This window comes from Zootoca vivipara, chromosome Z1, assembly GCF_965207765.1.
Source record: "Zootoca vivipara chromosome Z1, rZooViv2.hap1.1, whole genome shotgun sequence".
NCBI lineage: Eukaryota > Metazoa > Chordata > Lepidosauria > Squamata > Lacertidae > Zootoca > Zootoca vivipara.
This window is the reverse complement of record NC_142583.1, coordinates 2,157,873-2,185,238: the sequence shown is the minus strand read 5'-3', so window position 1 is coordinate 2,185,238 and position 27,366 is coordinate 2,157,873. Positions and strand designations below refer to the sequence as shown.

The window sequence follows — 27,366 nt, the reverse complement described above, 5'->3', positions numbered from 1 at the left end:
GGAACTAATAACAATTGTGAAGTGGGTTGGAATGATGATCAGAGCACAAGGGGAAGATGACTTGACAAACTGGACTTGAACACAGAGCTCTGATGAAGGCATAGTCCATGGTGGTGTTAGCAAAGTCTTCATATCAACTTTTTGCGATCCAAGACCTCCCAGAAATTCCCCCCAAAAACTCAGACAGACACATCATTTTAGGTTTTGTTTTTGGCATAATTTTGGCCACAACTTTATTTAAAATTACAAATTATTTTTTGAGTGTTGGCCTTAGGCTTTGGTTAATCTTCTGCCCCACGATGGGACAGGACCAGCTCTGACTTCCTACAATAGGCAAGTCAAGTGAACACTACCTTGGTAGAGGAGATAGCTGCGACCAGGCAATCTCCCCCACCAGAAATGCTCCCCAAGGCTCGTGCTCTGTACCGGCCCCAGCCCCGCCCCATTGCGGGGGTGTAAGGACTAGAGCCCCGGAGCCCCAGGATTCCTTTAACGGAATACTTCTATAGAGCAGCACTGAGGGGCATGCACCTCCATGCCATGCCCCTCCCAAACTCATCAACCAAAGCCTAACCCGCCAACCCTAACAAGTTGTGACTATTGCTAAGCAGTAGGCGAAAAACCAGATGGCAACAGCCAATCAGCCAAATGGAAAAAATTCCTACCGGCCCCCGAATACAGGCGGCACCATAGCAAGGTCAACCTAAACCTGCAAGAAAAAGAGGGTGGGAGGGTGGGAGATTAAATCAATAGCAAGAATGGCGATCGTCCCAACACGCTGAGTATTTAAAGCCTTCCCCTGTCAATCAAAGAATAGATACATCCTATTTACCCCAGCAACTCGCCGCCCTCCAATCAGCCGCTCCCGGAGGGCTTAAGCCCGCCCCCCAACACCCACACTCATTTCTTAGAGGTCCGTTCGCAACCCTCATTAATCTTTATGTATTAATGAGCTTTGCGATCCAAGACCTCCCAGAAATTCACCCCAAAAACTCAGACAGACACATCATTTTAGGTTTTGTTTTTGGCATAATTTTGGCCACAACTTTATTTAAAATTACAAATTATTTTTTGAGTGTTGGCCTTAGGCTTTGGTTAATCTTCTGCCCCACGATGGGACAGGACCAGCTCTGACTTCCTACAATAGGCAAGTCAAGTGAACACTACCTTGGTAGAGGAGATAGCTGCGACCAGGCAATCTCCCCCACCAGAAATGCTCCCCAAGGCTCGTGCTCTGTACCGGCCCCAGCCCCGCCCCATTGCGGGGGTGTAAGGACTAGAGCCCCGGAGCCCCAGGATTCCTTTAACGGAATACTTCTATAGAGCAGCACTGAGGGGCATGCACCTCCATGCCATGCCCCTCCCAAACTCATCAACCAAAGCCTAACCCGCCACAGAAGCCGCAGGCTCCCGCCAACACTCAGAATCCTAACCAACTTTTTAAACCCCAAGCCACCGCCCCCAGCCACAAATCATTCCCTGTGGGAGACAGATGGACCCCATCATCACGATAAAGGGAGGTGGAGCAAGATTTTATCCCCGGGTGCGCGATTATCGACCCCCCCAGCTCAACAATCTGTTTTGAAACTGCACTGTTGATGCGCTTCCTCGTGCGTTCAAAAGCGGCATGACTAGCTGTGTCAGTGCTGCCGCGCCAGGCTCTGCGTTGTAGCAATTGTGACCAGAAAAGGTGCACCTTAGGCATCCAATTCTTCAAAACCACCAAATCCTTTTTAATGGCCAACCGCAGGGACAGACAATCCCACTCGTGAAGATCATTTTCCCCCAATTGAATAACTAACGCGTGGGGTGGACCCTCCCTGAGAACCTTATCCTGCAGCAAAGGGAGAAGTTCCCCCCAACGCATTCCTCGCTGACCCATCCAGGAGACCTGCACATGTTGGGGGAGACCAAGTTGACGCCCGAAGTCAGTTTCACCGGCCCTTATGCCGGCCCAATAAACGATAGAATGGCCAGCCAACCAAACGCGCACCGGTGCAGGTCCTGGATGAAAACAATAAGGACAAAAGAACATGTCAGCGACGCTTGCGCACATATGACTTGTAAGCCGCAGACTTCCAACGACCCAAGTCCTTTATCTGATCAACAGACAGCCCCCAGTGTGCGGCAGTGGTGGCCGCCCCAATCCTGAATGAATGAGGAGCGTAATCAACGGCCGTACAACCGCAAGCCGCTATTACTCTCCTCATCACCCTAGCGAACTGCTGCCTAGTCAGAGGCGAACCGTCGAGATGCTTCAACAAGGGGCCATCCCCCGGGGGCCTGCCTGCTAAATATTTGGCCATATCTTTCACGGGACAGGGGCCCTTCTTGCCAGTGGCCAAGAGGCGCATCACAGCGCCCCGACCCTGTTGGTCGGTTTTGGAACTCCTAATTGTCAAGTGCAATTCGGATGGCAAAAGACGCACGTCTTGTAAAAGAAGACCCTTGGAAGTCCCTGCTCGTGCTTTTTCAAAAACCACCTCTCCAACCCGCAGGGCCCCAAAAAAGGCCACGGCAAAGGCAGCGGAAAAAAGGCGCGCCTCATATTTTGACCAGCATACGACCCGCAACTGCGAGCGCATGCTAGTCAAAAGCTCAAAAGTAATAGGGTTTCTCTTAGCGCCACGGGGGGGGCAAAGTCTGCCCCAACCCTCCAAAGCCTTGCGAACTACAAATTTTGCGCATGGGTCTTTGTCGAAAAATGATTTACTAAAGAAAGAAATGGCTGCAGAATGGAGTTTTATAGTCTGAGCCGCCCTCCCCAATTGAAACAGGTGAGCCAGATACTGCAACACCTGAGCGGTGGTGGGACGGACCGACCCGCTAACTGCCATGGACTGCTGTCTGAAGGACAAAAAATCAGTCCAGGCTTTCTGGTAGGCACGCATTGTGGAGGGAGATACAGACGCGGCTACTCCCTGCAAAACTAGGAGCTCCCAAGGTTCCACAGCCTTTCCGGGAAATATTCCGGCTGCGTCTGGGCGTCCGGAACCAGGGACCAAAATCGCTCCATCTGGAAACGGGACAAAGCATCAGCAATATCATTAGACAGTCCCGGAATAAAACGCGCTGTAAAAGCTATATTGAAACGTAAACATTGTAAAACGAAAGCCCTGAGAAGGGCAGATACCCGAGGGGACCTTGAAGATTGTTTTGCAAGGACGTCAACAACAGCATGATTATCTGACCAAAAGCAAATGCGATGGTCTCTGAAGTCCTCGACCCACAGGTGAACAGCCACAACTATCGGAAAAAACTCAAGGAAAGTTAAGTCCCGCGTGATGGCCGTCCCCTGCCACGCAGGAGGCCAGCGCTGAGCGCACCACCTGCCATTCCAAAATAAACCGAAACCTAAGGACCCAGCCGCATCAGAATTAACTTGAAAGTCGTTGTGCAGGGTCAAGACATCCTGCCACAAGGACACCCCGTTAAAATCATTCAAAAACTCAAGCCACATCCTAAGATCGGCCTTCTCGCCCTGGTGCAAACGCACATGCTGATGCGGGGAGCGAAGACCCACTGTGCGTTTGTTCAAACGCGCGCAGAAAGGGCGCCCAGGCGCCACAACTCTGCACGCGAAGTTAAGATGGCCAAGCAAAGACTGTAATTGTCGCAAAGTGACTTTTTTAACTGATAAAACCTCCTCGATGACGCCCTTCAATTTAACAATCTTCTCCGGAGGCAGTGATGAAGTCTGGGCCACGGTATCCAATAGGATACCCAAATAGGTTAGCCTAGTAGTGGGACCCTCCGTTTTTTCACCGGCCAGGGGGACACCCAATTCTTTCGTGAGGGCAGCAAAAGCCTGCAACAGGGCCACACAATCGCCCGTGTTAGAAGCGCCCGATAATAAAAAATCATCGAGATAATGCGTGACCCCCTCCAAACCGGTCCTAAAACGGAGGGCCCACTCCAAGAATGTGCTAAAACTTTCGAAGGCAGCGCAGGCTACTGAGCAGCCCATTGGCATAGCCTTATCAAAATAAAAGGCGCCTTCAAACTGAAAGCCCAAAAGCCAAAAATCACTAGGGTGGATGGGAAGGAGGCGAAAAGCTGATTCGATGTCGCATTTTGCAAGCAATGCCCCGGGGCCAAATTTTCGCACTACTTCAACCGCCTGGTCCAGAGAGGCGTACTTTACCGAACAAAGCTCAGGGGGAATCATATCGTTAACTGAGGACCCTTTAGGGTGCGATAAATTATGAATCAAGCGAAATTCCCCCGGAGCTTTTTTGGGAACGATGCCTAGGGGAGAGAGATGCAGGTTGGGGAAAGGAGGGGCCTCAAAGGGACCGGCTATGCGATTAAGGGCAATTTCCTTATCGATCTTCCTCCTTGCCACCCCCGACATCTCCCTCACCGACTTCTGGTTCAAAGGATTCCGCGCAACGGGACGCGATGCCACTGGAATCCGAAATCCAAAAGAGAAACCGTCCCTCAGGTAAGCCGCCGCTCCGGCATTGGGATAGCGATTCAACCATTCTAGAAGGGGAGAGAGCTTAATGGGAGAAAAGGCCAAAGAGAACTTAAGATCTGCTGGAGGCTGCGGCTGCCGGGGGGGAGGGGGAGCGGGGAGGGCAAGGTGAGCCCCCCTCGTAGATGACTTGTAACCCCCCCTTCCGCCCCGAAAGGGCCGCCGACCCCCAAAGCAGGAAGTTGCAGGGTGATTCCCGCCGCAACGATCACAGTGATGCGCAAATCTGCAAGGCTGACGCTGACACAGCCCTTTGTTAAAATCCCAACAAACCAACTTGGAAACCGGTTTTTGGGGGGTTGATTTTGGCTTTGGTTGCTCCGCCGGTTTTTTCTCGACGAGCGGAGCCACGTAAGTGGTCCAAACATCGAGGTCTTTCCTGTCCCATCTTGCCGAATTGATCTTGGCGGCCCGGCGGCGAAAGCGTTCGTCATACGCTATCGCCGCCGCCTCGCCCGCCATTGTATACGCAGAGCGCACAATTGACAAATATACGATAAGGTGGACTGCCCGGCGAGGGTAGGCAGCCACCACGACACCTGCGAAGACCTGAAAGCAATCCAACCATCTCTCAAAAGTCCTCTCAACCTTGCGAGACTGTACCCCCTTCCTTGGTGCTGGCACCTGCTTACCCTGGACCGGGACCTCTTCCTCTGGGGGGGCCAGTTCAAATATGTCTACGAAACGCCCATCAAGAATGCGAGAACGCAATCTTGAGGAAAGATGACTGCCAGGGATGATGTCCCTGGCCCTATTTGTGGACACTGTGACCTCGGGGAGAAGTGTGCCATTTAAACAATCTTGCACCGCACCGTAGCGTGCGCGGTGAGAGTTGGCTCTACGTTTCCAAACCCAAAGAGGGAAGCCTCCAGCCCGTTCACCATACCCCCAATAGAGGCCCATTGAAGCGTCAGATTCCGCGTCAGAAGTGGACGAACCTGTCGAAGAGGTCGCCAAAGTGTCGTCCTTGCGACGCTTAGCTCGCTTCTTAGACCTCTTCTTATGACGACGCTTCCCGCCGAGCGAGGTCTTATCCGGCACAGGCAACGCGTCCTCGGCCGAAGACGTGGAGGATAGGTCCTGCCCCTCTAGCGGAAGCGCCACCTGAGGAGAGACAACAAGAGAGGAAACGGGAGCGGGCAACGCCGCAGCTTGCACGGCCCCCCCTGACCCCGAGACACCCTTCTTTTTGGCCTGCCTTTTGGTAGGCCCGCGGGCCTGCGGCACCTTCTTCTTGCTAGCGACTGATGGGGGGGACGAAAGAAGTACCGCAGGACCAACCCGAGTGGATGTTGTTATCACCCCTGAAGGGTGTACAACATTGTCCTCATCGGAAGAGGACAATTCGGGAGGGGATTCTGGAATTACTGAGGGGGAGGCAGCCGTCTCCCTAGGCGGCACCTCTGACTGGGCCGGGGCGTGGACCTGTGCCACCGTCGTAAAGGTAGTGGAAGCTGCAGCTGAGGTGGAAGCCGATGGTGCGCCTGACATTGAAGCTGAAGCCATAGTGGTCTGTTGCATGAGTGCGTCCAAGCCGGAGCCAAAACTGGCCAAGGCCTGAGCATCACCCGCAATGCTGGCTAAAAAGGCCTGCACGCGACCTGCCGACGACACCGCAGGAGGAGAGCGAAGGGCCTGTGAAGGACCCTTAATGACCCTCTTGGATTGCGCCTCCGTGGGTGGCTGTGCGCCCTCCTGTCTCTCAGCCATGGTGGAACACTCCTGCAAAATAGCAGACTAACAGATCAACAAGTGAGCAACCAGAGAAATAAATAACCCACAAAAGCCAAACAGAGGTAGCACTGGCAGGTCCCAATAATAGGAGGAACCTAAAAACAAGGGGGGGGGTTGAGCTGGGCTCACACAAAATGGCGTCCGCCGAAGGCAGCACACAAAATGGCCGCCGCTCCCAAGAATGACTCAGGAATCGTATGAGGCCTGTTTGAAAATACACAGCAACTGGCGCTGAAACTGCGAAAGACCAATCAATTCCTTGCAACAAATCGGCTAAACCACCCACCCAGTGGAGCGGCAAGGGAATCAGCTAGAATAAAGCCGTGGTTAAAGTAATAAAAATAAATCAGCCTGCGATGCAGGCAGGCGCCACCAGGGGGAGCACTGGGCCAGAGCAGCAAGAAACACGCACTCGCAGAATGGGGAAAAACCCGGCCTCTTTAGCTCCCAGGAGAAGCCCGGGAGAGAAAATCCAGGCCGGGGCTTACTAGGCCTAGCCGAGGGGCCCACCCGCCGGCCTCCCCAAGCCAGCCACCGCCCCACGGCAGGCCCAGAAGGGGCCTAGGAGTTCGAAGGGGCAACCCTCCCCACCACCGGAAAACGCAGCGGCGGTAAGGGGGGGCGCCCGGCCGTGGGAGGGCTGGCAGGAAGGGAGAAAGGCAGCAGGCGGTCCCCCAACCAAGGCCGCGGGCCCGCAAGGCCGCGCGCGACCCCGCCCTCGGCCTCCAAGGCCACCAGGCCCCAATCCAGCCCGCGGCGTCTCGCCGCGGCGCGAAATATGTCCCCACACCGCCAGCCAGCTGATAGCGCACAACGGAGCCGCGCCGCAAGGGAGGGCCCGCCCGAGCCTCCCACGGAGGGCGCCGGGGCCGAGGACTGGCCCAGCACCCGGGCAGCCCCCCGAGAAGCCCCAAACGAGCACCCCCAACGCGGCGGGGAGGCACTGGACACGCTCCCGATTGCGCTTACAAGCCCCGGGAGCGTAAAAAGGACCTAGCTGGAGTGAAGCGCGCCGCAGCCCAGAAGGTAACAAACGGCCGCTTCGGAAAACCTCCCCCCTCCCGCGCCTAGCGCGCCACGGCGCTGTCGCAAGGGGGAGAAGGAACGGGCCCCCCCCCGCAAACTGGCCGAAAAAAAGGGGGACAAAACACCTCCACTCAAAGAAATTCAAGCCTCTGCAGCCGAGACCGGGCTGCTAGGCGCTTCTAGCAAAAGGGGGGGGAGGGGGAGGGAATCGGGAGGGGAAGGGAAAAGAAAAAGGGGGCAAATTAAACTATTCGTGAAGGAAAGCTAACAACTAAAGGCTGATAACAAAAGAGGAAGAAATAAGGAAAAGAAATGCAAATACAACCGTTTTGATGCGCAGCAGCAGCCAGCAAACGATCCGCTCCTTGCCAAGATTAAATCAATAGCAAGAATGGCGATCGTCCCAACACGCTGAGTATTTAAAGCCTTCCCCTGTCAATCAAAGAATAGATACATCCTATTTACCCCAGCAACTCGCCGCCCTCCAATCAGCCGCTCCCGGAGGGCTTAAGCCCGCCCCCCAACACCCACACTCATTTCTTAGAGGTCCGTTCGCAACCCTCATTAATCTTTATGTATTAATGAGCTTTCCCATTCTTGACATTCTCATTCAGGCTGCTGTATGAAGGGGAGTAGCCATTTCTTGATCTTCCTGTAATACAACTTTCTTCCCATAACCAAACATGTAAGTGCTCATATTTTGTCTGGATGGTCTTTTTTTAAAGTCGTGATTGAAGGACAAAATAGAAGTGAGCAAGGAGGAGGAAGTTCTAGGGGACTTTGTATCCTTGTGCCTTATCAGTATTTGTTCAGCTTCTCAATGATTATAACTACTTTCAGGAAAATAAGAATTGTAACCATGAAAGTATAGAAGTTATTTTTAGCCTCAACCTGATCACTTTAACTCAGCCCTTCCCTCTTTCGTAAAGCGCCAGGTGACCATCCACTTCCTTTGGCCCTGCGGAGTGAGGAATTCGGCTGTTAGATAAAACTCTCATCCCTATTGTTATTCTAGAAAAACCAGATTACCATATCATTTGCCATCTCTTCCTGGATTTCCAGGTATTAAAGGTAAAGGACCCTTGACAGTTAAGTCCAGTCATGGATGATGCTGGGGTTGCAGCGCTCATCTCACTTAACTGGCCGAGGGAGCCAACGTTTGTCCGCAGACAGCTTCCAGGTCATGCTGGCCACATGACCAAGCTGCTTCTGGCAAACCAGAGCAGCACACGGAAACGCCATTTACCTTCCCGCCGGAGCGGTCCCTATTTATCTACTTGCACTTTGATGTGCTTTTGAACTGCTACCGGTAGGTGGGCAGGAGCTGGGACCAAGCAACGGGAGCTCACCCTGTCGTGCGGATTCGAACCGCCGACCTTCTGATCAGCAAGCCCAGAGGCTCAGTGGTTTAGACCACAGCACCATCCACGTCTTCCATGTCTTTACTCATATAGTGGTATAGTGGTACCTCGGGTTAAGAACTTGTTCTGGAGGTCTGTTCTTAACCTGAAACTGTTCTTAACCTGAGCTACCACTTTAGCTAATGGGGTCTCCCGCTGCCACTGCGCCACCGCCGCACAATTTCTGTTCTCATCCTGAAGCAAAGTTCTTAACCCAAGGTACTATTTCTGGGTTAGCAGAGTCTGTAACCTGAAGCGTTTGTAACCTGAAGCATCTGTAACCTGAGGTACCACTGTAGATAGGATTTGCACCCCACCTTGTATCTTGCACCCGAACCTCTCTTTTGCACCCATGTCCCCACCATACCTTGTAAATTGACGAACATGTGACAAATAAGACCCCGCCCCCCGAATTGCAACTGTATAAAATTCTGAACTTACCTTTGGGCGGGGTTCCTCATACCTTCTGTCAACTTTGCATAGGGAACCTGGTTGCAACCGAATAAAGGATCTGTGCTTTTAAAAAGCCACTTGCTTTTTTCTCTCCATGGTTGGACAACACCCCTCTTCTCCAACCATAGTGGACCCCTTTGGGGCCCCGAACCCAAATTATGAGTGTTTTACATTAGAATCAAGAACCAGGACTCTTGCCTCTGCTTTGAATTCTTCAGCTAGCCACCCAAGACTGCCTCAGCCCTTTCATATGGAGATGTGATGGCAATGCTGAATTATTTTACAGGATTGTTTTCAAGGACTTAAAGAGAATGCATGTGAATTGCTTTGAAAACTTGAAAATAAATGCTACATTCTACACACTAAGAAGATGCCTATTTTTGGAAATTTCTTCAATCCAGCATGATAACTCTTCAAAACAGTCCGGCTTATTCATTTTGGCAGGAAATGGTTTTATCTAAAGAGCTCTGATCACAAAGTAGGTGCTTCTGAACATCAGTATCATGATTTTGTTCTATTTTTAATGTTTCATTTAGTGCAATCTTCTTCTTTGGCGATCACTCCTAGCCGTGTAAGATTGTCTTTCATGAACATGGTCTTAACCATGAGTCTGTAAGTCACGGTGGAGGCCAATTCTGGATCCACAGTGAGGACAGATTTCTGGGCGGGAGTTGATCGCGGTGAGGTTTTGCCAAATGTGCCTTCCTCTGAGCTCATTTCTCCTTTTCATCCTGAGTTTGTGCATCCCTGACACATTTGGTAACAGCTGTTTTCCAATTGGAGCACTCGCAGGCCAGTGTTTCCCAGTTATTGGTGCTTATACTACATTTCTAAAGATTTGCCTTGAGAGCATCTTTAAACCTCTTTTGTTGTCCATTGGTATTTCGCTTTCCATTCTTAAGTTGGGAATAGAGTAGTTGCTTTGGAAGACGATCATTAGGCATCTGCACAATATGACCAGTCCAACAAAGTTGATGTTGAAGAATCATTGCTTCCACACTGGTAATCTTTGCTTCTTCCAGTACACTGGTGTTAGTTCGCCTGACTTCCTCATCCCCCAAACCATGGCCTTCATTTCTCATTTTAGGCCTGCGACGAAAGTCCTTTACTTTCCATCTTTTAACTTTGACCTCTCAATTATTACAAGCCCTAACAGGGATTTCTGAGGTAACTCAAACCTCCCACTTATCCCTCTAGCCTTTCTTTAAACCCTCTAGCACTTGTGGGTTTTCAAAAATAAAAGAGAGTCCTCTTCCAGCCTAAATGTGACCAGGTACCTATATAGACTTGGGGCTATAAATAAGACTGTTCCAATGTGCACTCAGATAAGGGTTTCCCTTCACTAGAACCTCCCTTACTGTAAAGCTAGCCTCCTTCCTGAGGTAACTTTATTATCGCTCAGAACCTGTCTCCTCCTTTAGCCCCCCCCCCTTTCTTGGTGCACTCTCAGCCACAAACTAACCTTCCTCCTCTAAAAGGCAGTTTTGACTGTTTAAAAGAGTTCCCCACCAACTGGGTTCCTGGGTACCTTAGCTGGAAAATGAAATAGACGATTACTGGTATGACACTTTAAAGATGGTTATTTATTGGCTTGAATCTTAATGGTTGCTTTCTGGTAACATTGGTACAAACTTAATTTCACAGGTAACGTTCTTGGTAATCAAATAACAGAATACCTATCCACTACTTCATCTACTCTAAATTCTACCTTCTCCACAACCACCCAAGCTCCCACACAAAACCCCCAACCGCCAACTGACATAACAGTTCCCCTTTCCATTTAAACCCCATGCAGGCCACGCCTCCCATGGAATGTTGCTGTCAGTTAACCAGGAGTCTGGGTTAACCCTTCGATAGGTCGGTTGCGAAACAAAAACATAACATAACCGTTTCAAATTCGCCACAAGGCCTATTATTAATACTTCTAGTCACCAACATTATTTCAGAAGGAATGTCACAGAGCCCATGGCATCTGTCTTGGTCTTTCTTTCTTTTGTTTGCTTGATAAGTTCCTGAGAAGGGCAATACCTCCTACCCCTTCAGTAATTCAAAGCCTGCGCTTGTGAAGAGGGAAAAAGACTTCTTTGTTCCAAGTTTCTGACTTTGCTTCAACGACTAAATATTTCAGAGCCACAAATTCTTGCCCAGACTTCCTTTAGTCCTCCATCATGTCTGCATCACCATTTAATTAAAAACCGTTCTAGGCACTGCAATTGACCCTGTTGTGCTGAAAAATCCTCTGCGAGGTGCTCATCCCCAGAGCTAAATTTATATGTTTGTCATTCTACTTATAATTAATTATTGTCAAATTCAGCTTAAGGAAGTGTAAGTGCACTTGAAAAATACATGGTTTCTGCTAGAACCATCTTAATCTATAAGTCACTTAGGGGGTTTCAAGTAAGAGCCAGTTCATACAGAATCAATTCATAAAACATTTCCGCACAGTACCATTTCAGGATGCAGTTTAGCAGAGGGGCTTGATGGCTCAGGTTCATTTGGATAAATAGTGGTCACTAGCTTTCCTTCAAGGCAAACTGGCACAAGAGGCTGTTATTTGGGGGTGGGGAGGCATTTTTCTCTATCTCCCCTCCAGCTATGACCATCCCCACCTAAAACACCCCAGCATGCAGCACTTAGGCACGGAAGAGGTACCCCCCCCCCGCACACACCCATAGTTGTTTTGTGTGCATAGGATGTTCCTAGGGAGGGTAAGAGTTAAATCTCTCCCCCTCAGCTTCAATCTCTATCACATGTACCCTGCTGGTGCTTATGCATGAATAAATCTATGGTGGTGCTGTGAGTTAAACCACAGAGCCTAGGGCTTGCCAATAGCGGTTCGAATCCCCGCGATGGGGTGAGCTCCCGTTGCTCGGTCCCAGCTCCTGCCCACTTAGCAGTTCGAAAGCACATCAAAGTGCAAGTAGATAAATAGGGACCCCTCCGGCAGGAAGGTAAACGGCGTTTCCGTGTGCTGCTCTGGTTCGCCAGAAGCAGCTTTGTCTTGCTGGCCACATGACCCGGAAGCTGTCTGCGGCCTATAGAGCGAGATGAGCGCTGCAACCCCAGAGTCGGACACGGCTGGACCTGATGGTCAGGGGCCCCTTTACCTTTAGCTTTCATATCTCAGTTTCTAATACTGGCAAGGACTTTCCCTATGGCTATTCCTGTCAGAGAGGCAGTCATTTAAACTCGAAGCAGTCTACTATATGGAGTTGAAGAATAAGAAGAAAAGTTTTTTCTCAAAAAAGTACACCCTTTTTAATAGACATTAATTTCTTGTTTACTGTGTATTTTTATTTCCACTTTCAAATTCTGTCATAGGTTCTATGTGTAGAATAACCAACCTCATATCAGGCACGGTGCTAGGGCTTTTTGCGCCCTAGGCTAAATCACCTTCTGGCGCCTCCCCCCGGCACATGCGTCATGACGCGTGCACAACGCCGCTGACGCCGCTGCGTCCCCTCCATAGGCGGTAGGGCGCTGAGCTCTCATTTTGGCTTGCGCGCCTCCCGCCTATGGAGGGGATGCTGTGAGCTTTTCAGCAGCCGCGGCAGCGAGCGAGTGGCGGCGTCGGCAGCAACAGCGCCCATAGCTGAAGGCTTCAGCTACGGGTGCTGCCGCCGCCACCGCTCCCTCATTGCAGCCGCTGAGGAGTGCACAGCGTCCCCTCCATAGGCGGGAGGGCGCTGAGCTCTCATTTCGGCTCACGCGCCTCCCGCCTATGGAGGGGACGCTGTGAGCTCTTCAGCGGCCGCGGCAGCGAGCAAGCGTCGGCGTCGGCAGCAACAGCGCCCAGAGCTGAAGGCTTCAGCTACGGGCGCTGCCGCCGCCGCCGCTTGCTTGTTGCTCCCAGCGCGGCCGGCAGACTCGACAGTGCCCCCTCCATTTCGGCGCCCTAGGCCAAGGCCTAGTTTGCCTAAATGGAGGCAACGGCCCTGCCTCATATAACCAAAATGCTTAAGTTTAACCAATGCATGAAGGGGCTAATACCACAGAGTAAGCTGTCCTGCTAGGTTTAACTATGTCCACTTCCCCTCAGATTGGGAGGAACTAGGTTACCAAGCCTTTGTTCTCCTCCAGTCTACCTGAGAAGCTCAGTGTGTGAAGAGCTTGGAGCTGGTCCCTCCAGCTAAACCATACGGCTCTCATAAGCCACTCGAGTTCCGATACCAATAATTTTCGGAATGTTCACCACTTTGAAACTAAGCTAATTTTTTACTGCCCATGCAACTTTTCTGAATGACATGTGTTTTGTAAGTAAACCATTTTTTAAACTTGTCCAGGTGTGATCTTTTCCTCAGCTGGGGGAAGAGGAAAACTTTGGAAAGAAACAAGCAGACATTCTGGAACTCACTTGGAAAGACACATATTTTAAAAATCTAACAGCCTGTATTTCCACCCTTTACTTTGCTGCATATTTTGTTATTTTAAATCTCTGCTGGGGTTCTCTCACCAAAGAGCACTTTCATTCAGGAATTTTCCTTTCTTGCTTGTTCTCTATTTTGCACCAACACTATGGGTCTTAAAACTTGCAAACGTAACTGCAGTGTTTTTATTACTTCTGAAAGCCTCTGAGTTTGGCATGAAAGAATGAAAGTTTTAGGTAATGTTTGCAGGGAGAACTATTTGCACACAGATTTGACATTCTTTGAATAAACATCCCCCACAAAAGAGTGAGCTAAATAGCATTTGGGTCACACACACACACACACTTCCTTATTTACACACATTCCTATAGCCATTAAAAATATAATAAATCGTGAGTGGTTAGAATGCACTGTGGGGTCATCAAAGTCCTCAGCTAGAACATTTAACCTAAGTTCCATTCAACTCATACATGCATTTTTAAATTTAGGAGAAGTATGATGATAGGACAAAAGGGCAGATATATCTCATTAAAATTCCACACTTAAAGCAAAAACTCAGTACAGTACTCAGGATTGATGGCTCGTGTGTGGGTTTGTCCCAGTTTTCTTCTTGGTAACCCAGGAAACTCAGCATCTCTGCTCTGGACAAAGAAGGGCTGCTTGGTCATTTGCCTGTAAGATGCCATCTCATTCAGAATGTGGTTTTTAGAAATGTCTGGAAGTCAGTGCCCATTGACGGTTCTTTTGCACTTGGCAAACTGTACAGAGGTAAAATCCTCAGCCTTGGATTTCAAAAAGTGCTATTTAACAAAAATGCCAAAGTGAATATTCCCATTTTTAGATGATGGATACCTCCAGGAATACTTGGGTTCCTAAAGGTGGATCAAGCTGAAATAAAGAGAAAATGTGAAAAGTAACTTCCCCTAATTACAGCTTCTTGTTTGCTGAAGTTAGTTCCATCTTTCCTACAACCATCTGATTGTATACAGTCGTACCTTGGTTTTTGAACAGCTTAGTTCTTGAACGTTTTGGAACGCTGCAAACCTAGAAGTGATTGTTCCGGTTTGCGAACTATTTTTGGAAGCTGAACGTCCGACGGGGCTTCTGCAGCTTCTGATTGACTGCAGGAGCTTCCTGCAGCCAACCAGAAGCCGCACTTTGGTTTCTGACATTTTGGAAGTCAAATGGACTTCCGGAACAGATTCCGTTTCACTTCCAAGGTACGACTGTACATACCAAACATGTGAGTATGGGGTTTGTGACTGTACAGTGTACCAAAAACAATGAGTTCAAAGTACCCACTTTATATCTAGTAAGAGTGAGGTTTAGCTGTGAAGAATTCCCCTTGTCATCTTTCCTAGTTGCCTTGCTGAGTTCCTCTTGCTTGTGCAGAGATGGTGGATCTTTCAGAGGATAGCTGGATATAATTTCAAGTACTTGTGATCACAGTGGGACATGCCCTCCTCCAATTCACAATAACATCATGGTGCAATGTTCTAGGCCAATAGTATCCTTAACTATAGTCAATTTCCCTCTTAGTTTAAAGGTTAAAACTTGAACCAAAGGTTCTCAAAATTCAGACCCCTTGAGATAGCAGGTTTCAGGGTTCAATAAAATCTCCAACAATTTTATTGAGCAAGTAGAGTTGACCCTCCCACGCATTGCTGTGGGTTATCTCTGTGGCTGCCCCCACCCTGTGACGATCCATGATGCGTTGCTGTGCCTGACTCAGGGTAATAGCTGTCAAGTTCTCCCTTTTTTTAAGGGAAATTCCCTTATGCTGAATAGGCTTCCTCACGAGAAAAGGGAAAACTTGGCAGCTATGCTCAGGGCCAATGTTTCCCAGGAAAGGGGGAGGATGTCTCCGTTTCCCCCTGGACTATGTGTTTCCCCCCCCTTCCCCGTGGTTGTGTCTCATCCCTGTGTTTACTCCCATCCTGTAGCGACCCATGAGGTATCCCGTCCCCCTACACTGTGGCTCCCCCCACCCTACGTCAGCCCATGATCTATTTGGGCCCCTCCCCCCTGTTATACTGTGTCCTAAAACACAGTATAAAACCCCCACCCCCCACCCAGGGCTCCATTCGGGATAGTATTTAAAGGGCTGTAGAGCTGAGGCCTAGCCTTTAGGCTGGAAAGTAGAGGCGAGGCCTAGTCTGTGAAGTAGAGTCGATGCCTAGTCTGTAAGCTGTAAATTAGAGCTGAGGCCTAGTTTGTAAAGTAGAGCAGAGCCCTAGTTTGTAGGCTTTAAAGTAGAGGCGAGGCCTAGTCTGTCGGCCTTGGCTTGGGCTAGTATTTAAATGCGAGCCGAGGCCTCCGCGCTGTATCTCCAGTCCTTGGCCTGTCTCTGTGGGTTGTCTGGTAATGGCCGCCTTGGTGGTTTCAGTTGCTCAGTTGATGACATCATTATTTGGTACTGCCCTTCAGAGCTTTTGCTGGTGACAGCACGTGATCTGCCTTTCTATTGGATGCTGCTGGAGTCTTCAGAGCTTCTGCTGGTGATGTATAATTTGCGCGCCACTTTTTTGTGTTTAGTCATTATTATGAAAGGTGTGCTTTTTGGGGCATCCCTCCCTGATAGGCAAGGTACGCTTTGTCCTAATTTGCTGCAATTCAGTTCAGCGGTTACGGAGGAAGGGTGTTACATCTGCGCACGCAGTGGGAACATTTATATATATATAGATTGTTACAGGTGTTTGTGTAGCATGGAGTCTGCCCGTAAGTCTTCAGTCTTCCATCACGTGAACACTGCTTGTAATCAGGACCACTACTTCAAATGTCAGCATTTTAAAACAAATCTTTACAGCCTGGGATGACCCCTTACCTATATACATTTATATTGTGACTGAAGCACATGTACGGTAAAAAAACAAATGTGAATTAGCTAGCTCTTTATCAGAGTGTGATATTGCCTGGCTGTGAGTTGGTGAGCAATTCTGCTTTATTTATATCATGGACTTTGTATGCAGTAATAAACCAAAGGAAAACAAAGCTTACAAAGAGGCTTTGACAACCTGAAAGAGCTCTCTTTTTCTGAATTCAGCAAGCATTCAGTCTTCCACGACATTTAAAGGGAAAAGGGGAGGGTGAGTGCTTTCCACCAAAGCTTGGAAATTATGTTCCATGCGCTGTGGTTAAACCATTGAGCCTAGGGCTTGCCGATCAGAAGGTCGGCGGTTCGAATCCCTGTGACGGGGTGAGCTCCCGTTGCTCGGTCCCAGCTCCTGCCAACCTAGCAGTTCGAAAACACGTCAAAATGCAAGTAGATAAATAGGAACCGCTACAGCGGGAAGGTAAACGGCGTTTCCATGTGCTGCTCTGGTTTGCCAGAAGCGGCTTTGTCATGCTGGCCACATGACCTGGAAGCTATACGCCGGCTCCCTCGGCCAATAATGCGAGATGAGCGCGCAACCCCAGAGTCGGTCACGACTGGACCTAATGGTCAGGGGTCCCTTTACCTTTTTAACAACCATTTATTTTCTTTCTCCAACAAAAACGTGTCTTACAGGTTGTCTTTGCTAGGAAGTCTTTCCACTTCTCTGAGACTGAGAAAATGTGGCTCGAAAAGGGAAGAAGTCTCCCCCTCTTCTACCACCAGTTTAGAGTTGTATTGAAACCTACAAAGATGAGATGGTACCCATCTAAGTCCTATGCAGAGTAGACCCATTGAAATCAATGAACTTATATGAGTCCATTGACTTGTTGCCCCCTTGTTTAGCTTACTTACAGTTGAAACAAATGTCCTGTAAACATGGAAGAAAGCAGTTTGGGGACGTACCTGTGGAAACAATAGCTATACAGTATACACAACCTGGGAATCCTAATACTTCAGAACTATTTACCTTTTTGCCTTCTTATTAAAAAGACAGATTTCCTTTTATCTGTAGCTAACCTGGGCTACAGTCTTATATATACACAATACAGCTTAAAAATGCAGAGAGGTTGTCCCCCCCCCTCCACTACATTTCATTTTGTATTTGCATGTCGTCGTACACATTGGTGGGGTTAGATTTGTTTCCAAGTTGCCTCCTATCTGCCCACACCAGAGGTTAGACAGCGGACATGGGCGTCATACCTGCCAAGTTGCTGTCAGAGAAATAAGGGACCGGGCGGAAGTAGCAGGCCGGAAGTAGCGCGGCTGCCATTTTGGAACTGGGCGGAGCATGCTCAGAAGTGACTTTTGATGCTGCTTTGCCCAGTTCCAAAATGGCCGCCGCACCAGAAGTCCCACTGCAGCCATTTTGGAACTGGGCAGAGCAGCATCAAAAGTCGCTTCTGAACATGCTCCGCCCAGTTCCAAAATGGCCGCCGCGCCAGAATAAACCGGCTGAAAAAATGGGGATTTCCCGGGGAATACGGGAGACTTTGCAGCTATGATGGGCGTATTCCTATAGTCTACATTTTCAAATGGAATCAAGACTGGTTTGTGGGAGAATGCATCCAAACTCAGCACATAGCTGCCAAGTTATCCCTTTTTTAAAGGGATTTTCCCTTATGCTGAATAGGCTTCCTCACGAGAAAAGGGAAAACTTGGCAGCTATGACTCAGCATTTCTCAAGAAACTACAGGACAGAGGGGGATCATGTGTACCTAGCTTGGGAGTGTGCTGGATGCAGAGTAAATGGGAAGGTGGACACAGCCAGAGTGACTGGAGAAAAGTAATCCAGCTAACTTCCTGGCTGAGTTGGAATTCGAACTGAGTTTGACACTTTGACCGCTGGCTACATAAAATGCAAAGTAGGGACAGCAGATAAAATAATACGAACAGGATCCTGACATATAAATTCAAGCATTAACAAGCAATAAGCCTACTGGTGCTGAATCAGAAAGCTCTTTAACCAGCATTGGATCTCCATCAGGGGGGAAGTCAGGCGGATATCATGGAGCAGGGAGTTCCACAGCCTCGCACAGCCAGTTGTGAGAATAAATAAAAGGTTCTCCTCACACATCCTGACATTGGATGATGACTGGATTCAGTAGACTTGCACAATTTGTACATCATCACTTAGCTAGTGGTGGACCTACATTTTGGGGGCCCTGAAGCTTGAACTGGTTATGGGGGCCCCTTTGCAACCAGCACCGAGGTCTGGGTAACCACTGTTACCTTTTTCCGTGGGGTTCCATGAAGACAACCACACCTTTCAACATCTGTGCTATTGAACCTCAAATTTTGGGATTGTTGATTGCTTTTTTTTTGTATATATTTCAATTTGAGTTTGACTCAAATTGGGTCTACTAGACCCATTTTTAAAAAAGCAACTTGGACTAAAATAACTTTTGGAGCCTCTTTGGGATTAGGGGCCCTGAAGCTTAAGCTTCATTAGTTTCATGGTAGATCTGTCCCTGGCTATGTTACACCCAGAGGTTCAGTTTTGACTAGTACTGCACCAAAATCTTCCCCTGCAAAAGAGGCTTCCATTTTCCTCCTCCTATCTCAGAGCACTTTAGTGTATTTTCAGTGGGTGTGTAGTTTTGCTTTTACCTTTTCATTGTGAGGTGGCTGAGGATGGAGTGTGTTTGTGTTTCCCAGCAAATATTTCTTCTGCACTGCAGTCTCTCTCTGACTGCTTGCATTTCCTTATCAATCAGATTTTATTTGACCATCCTCAGAAATAACCATTTATCCATTCAGTGGATTTGTAACTGGCTGACTGAACGAACCCAAAGGGTGCTCATCAATGGTTCCTCTTCATCCTGGAGACAAATGACTAGTGGGGTGCCAGTCTTTGGCCCAGTCTTATTCAACATCTTTATCAATGACTTGGATGATGGGCTCGAGGGCATCCTGAGCAAGTTTGCAGATGACACCAAATTGGGAGGGGTGGCTAATACCCAGAGGACAGGATCACACTTCAAAATGACCTTAAAAGATTAGAGAACTAGGCCAAAGCAAACAAGATGAATTTTTACAAGGAGAAATGTAAAGTACTACACTTGGGCAAAAAAAATGAAAGGCACAAATACAGGATGGGAGACACCTGGCTTGAGAGCAGTACATGTGAAAAGGATCTAGGAGTCCTGGTAGACCACAAACTTGACATGAGTCAACAGTGTGATGCAGCAGCTAAAAAAGCCAATGCAATTCTGGGCTGCATCAATAGGAGTATAGCATCTAGATCAAGGGAAGTAATTGTTGTTGTTTAGTCGTTTAGTAGTGTCCGACTCTTCGTGACCCCATGGACCATAGCACGCCAGGCACTCCTGTCTTGTACTGCCTCCCGTAGTTTGGTCAAACTCATGTTCGTAGCTTCGAGAACACTGTCCAACCACCTTGTCCTCTGACGTCCCCTTCTCCTAGTGCCCTCAATCTTTCCCAACATCAGGGTCTTTCCCAAGGATTCTTCTCTTCTCATGAGGTGGCCAAAGTATTGGAGCCTCAGCTTCACGATCTGTCCTTCCAGGGAGCACTCAGGGCTGATTTCCTTCAGAATGGATAGGTTTGATCTTCTAGCAGTCCATGGGACTCTCAAGAGTCTCCTCCAGCACCATAATTCAAAAGCATCAATTCTTCGGCGATCAGCCTTCTTTATGGTCCAGCTCTCACTTCCATACATCACTACTGGGAAAACCATAGCTTTAACTATACGGACCTTTGTCGGCAAGGTGATGTCTCTGCTTTTTAAGATGCTGTCTAGGTTTGTCATTGCTTTTCTCCCAAGAAGCAGGCGTCTTTTAATTTCGTGACTGCTGTCACCATCTGCAGTGATCAAGGAGCCCAAGAAAGTAAAATCTCTCACTGCCTCCATTTCTTCCCCTTCTATTTGCCAGGAGGTGATGGGACCAGTGGCCATGATCTTGGTTTTTTTGATGTTGAGCTTCAGACCATATTTTGCGCTCTCCTCTTTCACCCTCATTAAAAGGTTATTTAATTCCTCCTCACTTTCTGCCATCAAGGTTGTGTCATCTGCATATAAGGGAAGTAATAGTACCACTGTATTCTGCTCTGGTCAGACCTCACCTGGAATACTGGAATACTGTGTCCAGTTCTGGGCACCACAGTTCAAGAAGGATACTGACAAGCTGGAACGTGTCCAGAGGAGGGCAACCAAAATGGTCAAAGGCATGGAAACAATGCCTTATGAGGAACGGCTTAGGGAGCTGGGCATGTTTAGCCTGGAAAAGAGAAGGTTAAGGGGTGATATGATAGCCATGTTCAAATATATAAAAGGATGTCATATAGAGGAGGGAGAAAGGTTGTTTTCTGCTGCTCCAGAGAAGCGGACACGGAGCAATGGATTCAAACTACAAGAAAGAAGCTTCCACCTAAACATTAGGAAGAACTTCCTGACGGTAAGAGCTGTTCGGCAGTGGAATTTGCTGCCAAGGAGTGTGGTGGAGTCTCCTTCTTTGGAGGTCTTTAAGCAGAGGCTTGACAGCCATATGTCAAGAATGCTTTGATGGTGTTTCCTGCCTGGCAGGGGGTTGGACTGGATGGCCCTTGTGGTCTCTTCCAACTCTATGATTCTATGAAAAAAGGTGCAAGAAAAGGTGCATTTCTTTTCCTAAACCATTTACAGTTGTGTGTCAGTGAATCATTTACAGTGAGAATTATGTCGTTTCCCCCCTCTCTGATAATTGCCTTATTCTTACGGCAGTTGCTGTATTCATCAGAACCGGGAAGGAATTTTCCCTGCATTGGCAGGTTTCGCCTTCCCTGCAGCAATTTGTCACAACTTTGGCGGTTTTAGGCCTTGGCATGGTTTCCTTTTGTCTGTCTTCAAGTTGGGAGGGATGCAATCAGGCTCCCTTCCCATGTGGCGGCGTTTGCAGGAGCCCGTTAAAGGACAAAATCGGGAGTCCCTGGCCCTATAGCAGCGGCACGTAGGTCAAACTCCCAAGATGGGGTTAGTGGAAGGGCATGCTGTGTAAGTTTGCGCTTTACAGTCCCCTCTCGCTGTGCCTCATCCACCTGCATATCCTCAGCCAGACGGGCTGAGAGGGTTACCTGCCAAGGCCTAGGCCAAGTTCCCCACTTCTGAAGTTCAATACAGTGGTACCTCGGTTTATGAACACAATTGGTTCCGGAAGTCTGTTCATAAACTGAAGCGAACTTTCCCATTGAAAGTAATGGAAAGTGGATTAATCCGTTCCAGACGGTCCGCGGAGTAACCGTTCATAAACTGAAGCGAACTTTTCCATTGAAAGTAATGGAAAGTGGATTAATCCGTTCCAGACGGGTCCGCAAAGTACTTAAACTGAAGCGTTCATAAACTGAAACATGGGTGTAATTGGTTCCGGAAGTCTGTTCATAAACTGAAGCGTTCATAAACTGAAGCGAACTTTCCCATTAAAAGTAATGGAAAGTGAATTAATCCGTTCCAGATAGGTCCGCGGCGTTCATAAACCGAAAATTCATAAACCGAGGTGTTCATAAACCGAGGTTCAACTGTACAGTAAAGTTGTGGTCAATTTTAACCCATACTCTGGTCTCTTGTCTCATTGTTTGGGGAATTGGGTAGTGTGAGGGACAGGGGATATCGCGAAGTCCCTCCCCTCCTGAGTTCAAGCCCATCCCCGAGCACAGGGGAAAGCAGAGAGAGTTCCGATTCCAGTGGGGAAGCAGGAAGTCGTGTCCGAGGCTCAGGCAAGGTAGAGGAGCCAGGGTCCCAGGTGGGACAGGAAGGGGCAAATAAGGGGGGGAGACCCATCCCCCCAACTCCGGAATTACGCAGAAAGAGGAGGGGAAAGAGGATGGGTCTGCCAAAGCTTTTGTGTTGGAGAAAGACGCGCCAAAAGCCATTCGGAGGTTCTGAACCCGACTGAACACATGGCTCCGTGTATATAGCAATGACTTCAGCACTGTAAATACGCAGCACCAATAAAAGAATAAAATGCAGAGCTGTGTAGAGTCGTTACTCTGAAGTAGCCCGCTCCGGCCACTGTGACAGCAACCTCCGAATCTTTTTTTGGGCTACTTTGGAGTTGCCGGGATGAGTGCGTCAGAGGCGGAGAAATGGCGGCAGATCGCGGAGAAAGCCCAACAGGACCTGCAGCAACTGGCGCTGCAGGCACAGGGGGAATTAAAGGCAGCTAAAGAAGAAACCAAGAAGGTCCAGGAGGACCGGCTACAACTTGCGGAACAGGTGAGAGCGCTTCAGGAAAAAGAGCAGCAATTAAGGGCGGTGGCGGTAGAGCTCCAAAACAAGCTGGATGCCGAGAAAAACAAGGCGGGAGGGGCCCCCCAACTCCAAGTGCTGCCGGGAAGGAGAGCGGGGACCCTAGTAAGCAAGTTCAATGGAGACCCGAGGGAATATCATGGCTTTGAGACTGAGATCGTGTATGCTCTTGAGCTGCACCATGATGAGTTCCCTGATGATGAGCACAGGGTAGCGTTTATTGTGGAACACCTTACAGGGGCAGCCAGGGAGTGGCTAAGACCGTTAATCGCGACAAAAAATCCTTGCATGAAGAATGTCAAACTATTTCTAGAGGCTTTAAAAACTATGTATGCGTCCGATAGTCATATGGACCAGACCAAGGAGGAACTGCATAATTTAAGGCAAAGAACAATGACAGTTCGCGAATATTGGGCGAGATTCACCATGCTGGTGCACAGACTGGGGTGGGAACTGCACTCGCCTCCGATGGAAGCGGCGTTCTACCTGGGGTTGAATGAGGATGTGAAAGATGAGCTCTCGAGAGGTCCAAAGCCCAGTAATATGGATCAGCTGAGCAAAGCGGCTCTGGCGGTGGGGGTGAGACAGGAATCCCGATGGAACGACAAGCAAGCAACGCGCGCAAAGCGGGCTTGGTTCCCACGGTCGCAGGAGAAGCCACTCCCCCAACAACCCTTCCAAGCCACGCCTGGGACCAGCCAGGCCCAGGAACCCATGCAAATTGATAGCGCGCGCGGGGGGGCTTTTCAAACCCCAGCGGCGACAAGACGCAAGGAGGGAAGGGGCGGGAATTGCTTTCTCTGCAACTCCCCCCAGCATCTCGTCAGAGACTGCCCACATCGCAGAGAGTGGCAAGGAAAGGCGGGAACGGTTGTGCCCTCCCCCTCTGACGCAGCACCACAGCAGGGAAACGGGAAAGCCTGGTTGCAGGAGACAAGGGGCAGCAGCCAGGCGCAGTCAGCAGACAACAGCCCCAGCCCGCCCACCCTCACAGCACGGAGCAGAGCCAGCCCACCCCTCCCAGAGCAGGAGTGGTTCTAGAAGTGACGTTAACGCTCCCAAATGGCTATCCCCTGACAGTCCTCGCCTTAATTGACAGTGGTGCATCTGCCAACTTCTTCTCGAGAAACTTTGCAGAAGAGCACCAAATACAGCTTCTGCAGCTGGACTTTCCCTTGCACGTAGCCACCATTGACGGCAGGGAGCTGCTGGGAGGGGCCATCACTCATCAAAACCCCCCCCATGAGAATGACGGTGGGAAGGCACTCTGAGACACTGGCATTCAACGTCACCACCATCTCAGACCCCCCCATCGTCTTGGGCATGAGCTGGCTGGCGCGCCACGACCCCTCCATCAGTTGGCACCAGAGATGGTCGGACTTTTGTCTGGAACATTGCATGCAGCACCAACCAGGGGAGGGGCCTCCAATAGCCACGGTGGCCACCATGCACGTCAAAGGGGGTGAGGCGATACCCAAGCCGTACTGGGACCTGCAGGAGGTCTTCAGCGAAGCGGAGTCCGACCACCTGCCCCCACACAGGCCTTTCGACTGCCAGATCAACCTGGTGCCAGGGGCAACTATACCCCCAGCCAAGCTGTACGCCATGTCAGATCAGGAACTGGAGGATCTGCGCGCTTTTATCGACAAGAACCTCAAGCGGGGGTTCATCAGAGAAAGCAAGGCAGCAGGGGGCAGCCCGGTCTTCTGGGTGGACAAGAAAGACACGTGGTGGATTTCAGACGACTGAATTCAGTGACAGAGCCAGTGGCTTTCCCCATGCCCAAAGTGGACGATCTCCTGACAGCGGCACGCAGGGGCAAGATTTTCACCAAGCTAGACCTAAGGGGGGCGTACAACTTGATCAGGATCCGGGAAGGCGATGAATGGAAAACCACGATGTTCACGCCTCTGGGCTCTTTTGAATATCTGGTGATGCCCTTCGGGTTGCAAGGGGGCTCAGCATGCTTCCAGGCCTTCATGCACCACGTCCTGGGGTCCCTCCTCTTCAAGAACTGCTTGGTCTTCCTAGATGACATCCTTATCTATTCCAATGACCCAGTGCAGCATGTGAAGGATGTCAGGGAGGTGTTGCAGCGCCTGAAGGAGAACCACCTGTATGTGAAGCTGGAGAAGTGCAAGTTTCACACCAAAGAGGTGGACTTCCTAGGCTACAAGCTGTCAGACAAGGGGCTGGCGATGGACAAGGACAAGGTGCAGGCCATCCTGGACTGGCACAGCCCCAGGACGCGCAAAGATGCCCAACGCCTACTAGGCTTCGCTAACTTCTACAGGAAATTCATCAAGAACTTCTCTCGTGTCACGGCTCCTATCACTGACTGCCTGAGAGGCAAGCAGAAGTTCCGGTGGACACCGGAGGCGCAAGCAGCGTTCGAAAGCCTCAAGAGGGTGTTCGCTTCAGACCAGCACCTGTTCCACGTGGTGCAGGATGCGCCCCTACGCCTGGAGGCAGATGCTTCAGACAAGGCTTTGGGAGCGATTCTGTTGCAACTGGACGCCAACAGAGAGTGGAGACCCTGTGCCTTCTTCTCCAGGAAGCTGACCCAGCCAGAACGCAACTACACAGTGTTTGATAGGGAACTTCTCGCGATCCACGCTGCGTTCCAGCACTGGCGACACTTCCTGGTGGGCGCCAAGCACCCCATCCAGGTGTGCACAGACCACAAGAACCTGGAGTTCTGGAGAACGGCCAGGGTGCTCAACCAGCGGCAGATACGGTGGGCAGAGTTCTTCTCGAACTTCAACTTCTCCATCCACTACATCCCGGGGGAGCAGAATGTCAGGGCGGATGCCCTATCCCGCAAGCCAGAGTACATGGAGGAGGAGTTGCCACCAGCACCCAGGCACATTTTCCCCCCATCAGCATGGTCCTGCGGAGCAGCAGTGGTGAGCGAGGCAGAACTCACAGCACTGACAGCAGCTGATGAATTTGCCACCCGCATCTTCAGAGAACTGAGAGGGGGGAGGGAGCAGGCAAAAGACTTCACAGACCGCAGGGGGCTGCTTTTCTACAAGGGTGCACTGTACCTGCCCACCACCCAGCTTAGACGTAAGGTCCTCAAGCAGATGCACGACAACCCAACGGCGGGTCATTTTGGAAGGGACAAAACCGCTCACCTAGTCATGAGACACTTCTGGTGGCCAGGGGTGCGGGAAGATGTTAGAGACTATGTATGGGGCTGTGACACCTGCCAACGAGCAAAGGTGGTCAGAGCAGCACCAGCAGGGTTGCTGGAGCCATTAGCCACCCCGCACAGGCCGTGGGAAGTAGTGTCAATGGACTTCATCACAGACCTGCCGTCGTCCAGGGGCAAGACCGCAGTGTTGGTGGTGGTGGACCTTATGTCCAAAATGTGCCATTTTATACCGTGTGCCAGGGCGGTCTCTGCAGAAGAGACAGCCAAACTGTTTGTTGACCACGTATTCAGATTGCATGGATTACCTTTAAGGGTTATTTCGGATAGAGGCCGCCAATTTGTTTCCAGGTTCTGGAGGCGGCTCATGAACCTCCTGCAGGTGGAGGTTAGCTTGTCGACGGCTCGGCACCCGCAGACCAATGGACAGGCAGAGAGGGTCAACGCCATTCTGCAGCAGTACCTGAGATGCTACGTCAGCCAGAGGCAAACGGACTGGGTGGATCGCCTGCCACTGGCAGAATTTGTCTACAACAATGCGGTGCACGTCTCCACAGGGGTGTCGCCCTTTAAGGCCAACTACGGGCGCGACCTCAGATCTTTCCCGGAGAGGGAGGGGGAGGAGGAGGAGGAGGGCCCGCAGGCAGAGGATTGGGCAGAGGAGCTGGAGACGGTGCACCAGCAGCTCAGAGAACACTTGGAGAGGGCCAAGGCAGCGTACAAAAAGGGGGCAGATCGCCACAGGCGACCGGGGGAGGTCATCAGGGTGGGGGACAAGGTTTGGTTGTCCTCGGAGGGCCTTCCCACCAGAGGGAGGTGCAAGAAGCTGGCACCCAGAAGGTTGGGCCCTTTCACGGTCACGCAGCAGGTAAACCCGGTGGCATACAGGCTGGCACTGCCAGAGGACATGAGGGTGCATCCAGTGTTTCATAGATCGCTGCTGTCGCCGTACAGGGAAAGCAGCAGGCTCCGAGACAGAGAACAAACCCCCGAGGGAGGGGGGGAGAGGGAAGGCAGGGAGCAACTCAATGAGGCCACGGCCATCCTTGATTCCCGGAGATGGGTGGGGGGCCTGGAGTACCTCATGGCATGGGAGGATGCTCCACCGTCACAGAATGAATGGGTCCCAGCCACTCAGATACAGGAGGAATTCCTGGTAGAAGAATTTCACGCCCTCTTTCCCCACAGACCCAAGCCCTGGCACATGGAAAGGGAGGGGGAGGGGGAGGAAGCACGGGAGAGCAGTTCACCATGGCGCTGGGAAGCGGAGTTTGAGGAACCAGAGGACGAGGTATGGGCGTCACCGAGATCCACCCAGTCAGAGGAAGAAGCAGATTGGCAGAACATTTTTACCCCCACCAGCTCTGACGCCACGGACTTTTTAGGATTCCCGTCCTCCCAGGCGGAAGGGGGGGGCTCGCAGGACTGGGGGGAGGTGTTCACACCAACGGACTCGGAAAGTACTGAGTTCTTAGGCTTCCAGTCGTCACCGACACCTGGGGGGGACCTGGGGAGGGGAGAAGGAGAGCTTGGGAGGGGGGTGGATGTGAGGGACAGGGGATATCGCGAAGTCCCTCCCCTCCTGAGTTCAAGCCCATCCCCGAGCACAGGGGAAAGCAGAGAGAGTTCCGATTCCAGT

At 50.4% G+C, this 27,366-nt stretch overlaps 2 protein-coding genes across 3 annotated transcripts in view; one reads left to right on the top strand and one right to left on the bottom strand.

Annotated features, from left to right (window-relative positions):
• LOC148687256 (ADP-ribosyl cyclase/cyclic ADP-ribose hydrolase 1-like) overlaps nucleotides 1-27,366 on the top strand; it is a 47,702-nt gene that overhangs the window by 5,580 nt on the left and 14,756 nt on the right. The window lies entirely within an intron of this gene.
• On the bottom strand, nucleotides 196-7,514 carry LOC118079158 (uncharacterized). Its single transcript, XM_035103184.3, has 2 exons — nucleotides 5,416-7,514; nucleotides 196-4,485 (listed from the first exon to the last, which is right to left on the bottom strand). The coding sequence occupies exons 1-2, from the start codon at nucleotides 6,185-6,187 to the stop codon at nucleotides 2,930-2,932; spliced, it is 2,328 nt and encodes a 775-aa protein (XP_034959075.2). The 5' UTR covers nucleotides 6,188-7,514; the 3' UTR covers nucleotides 196-2,929.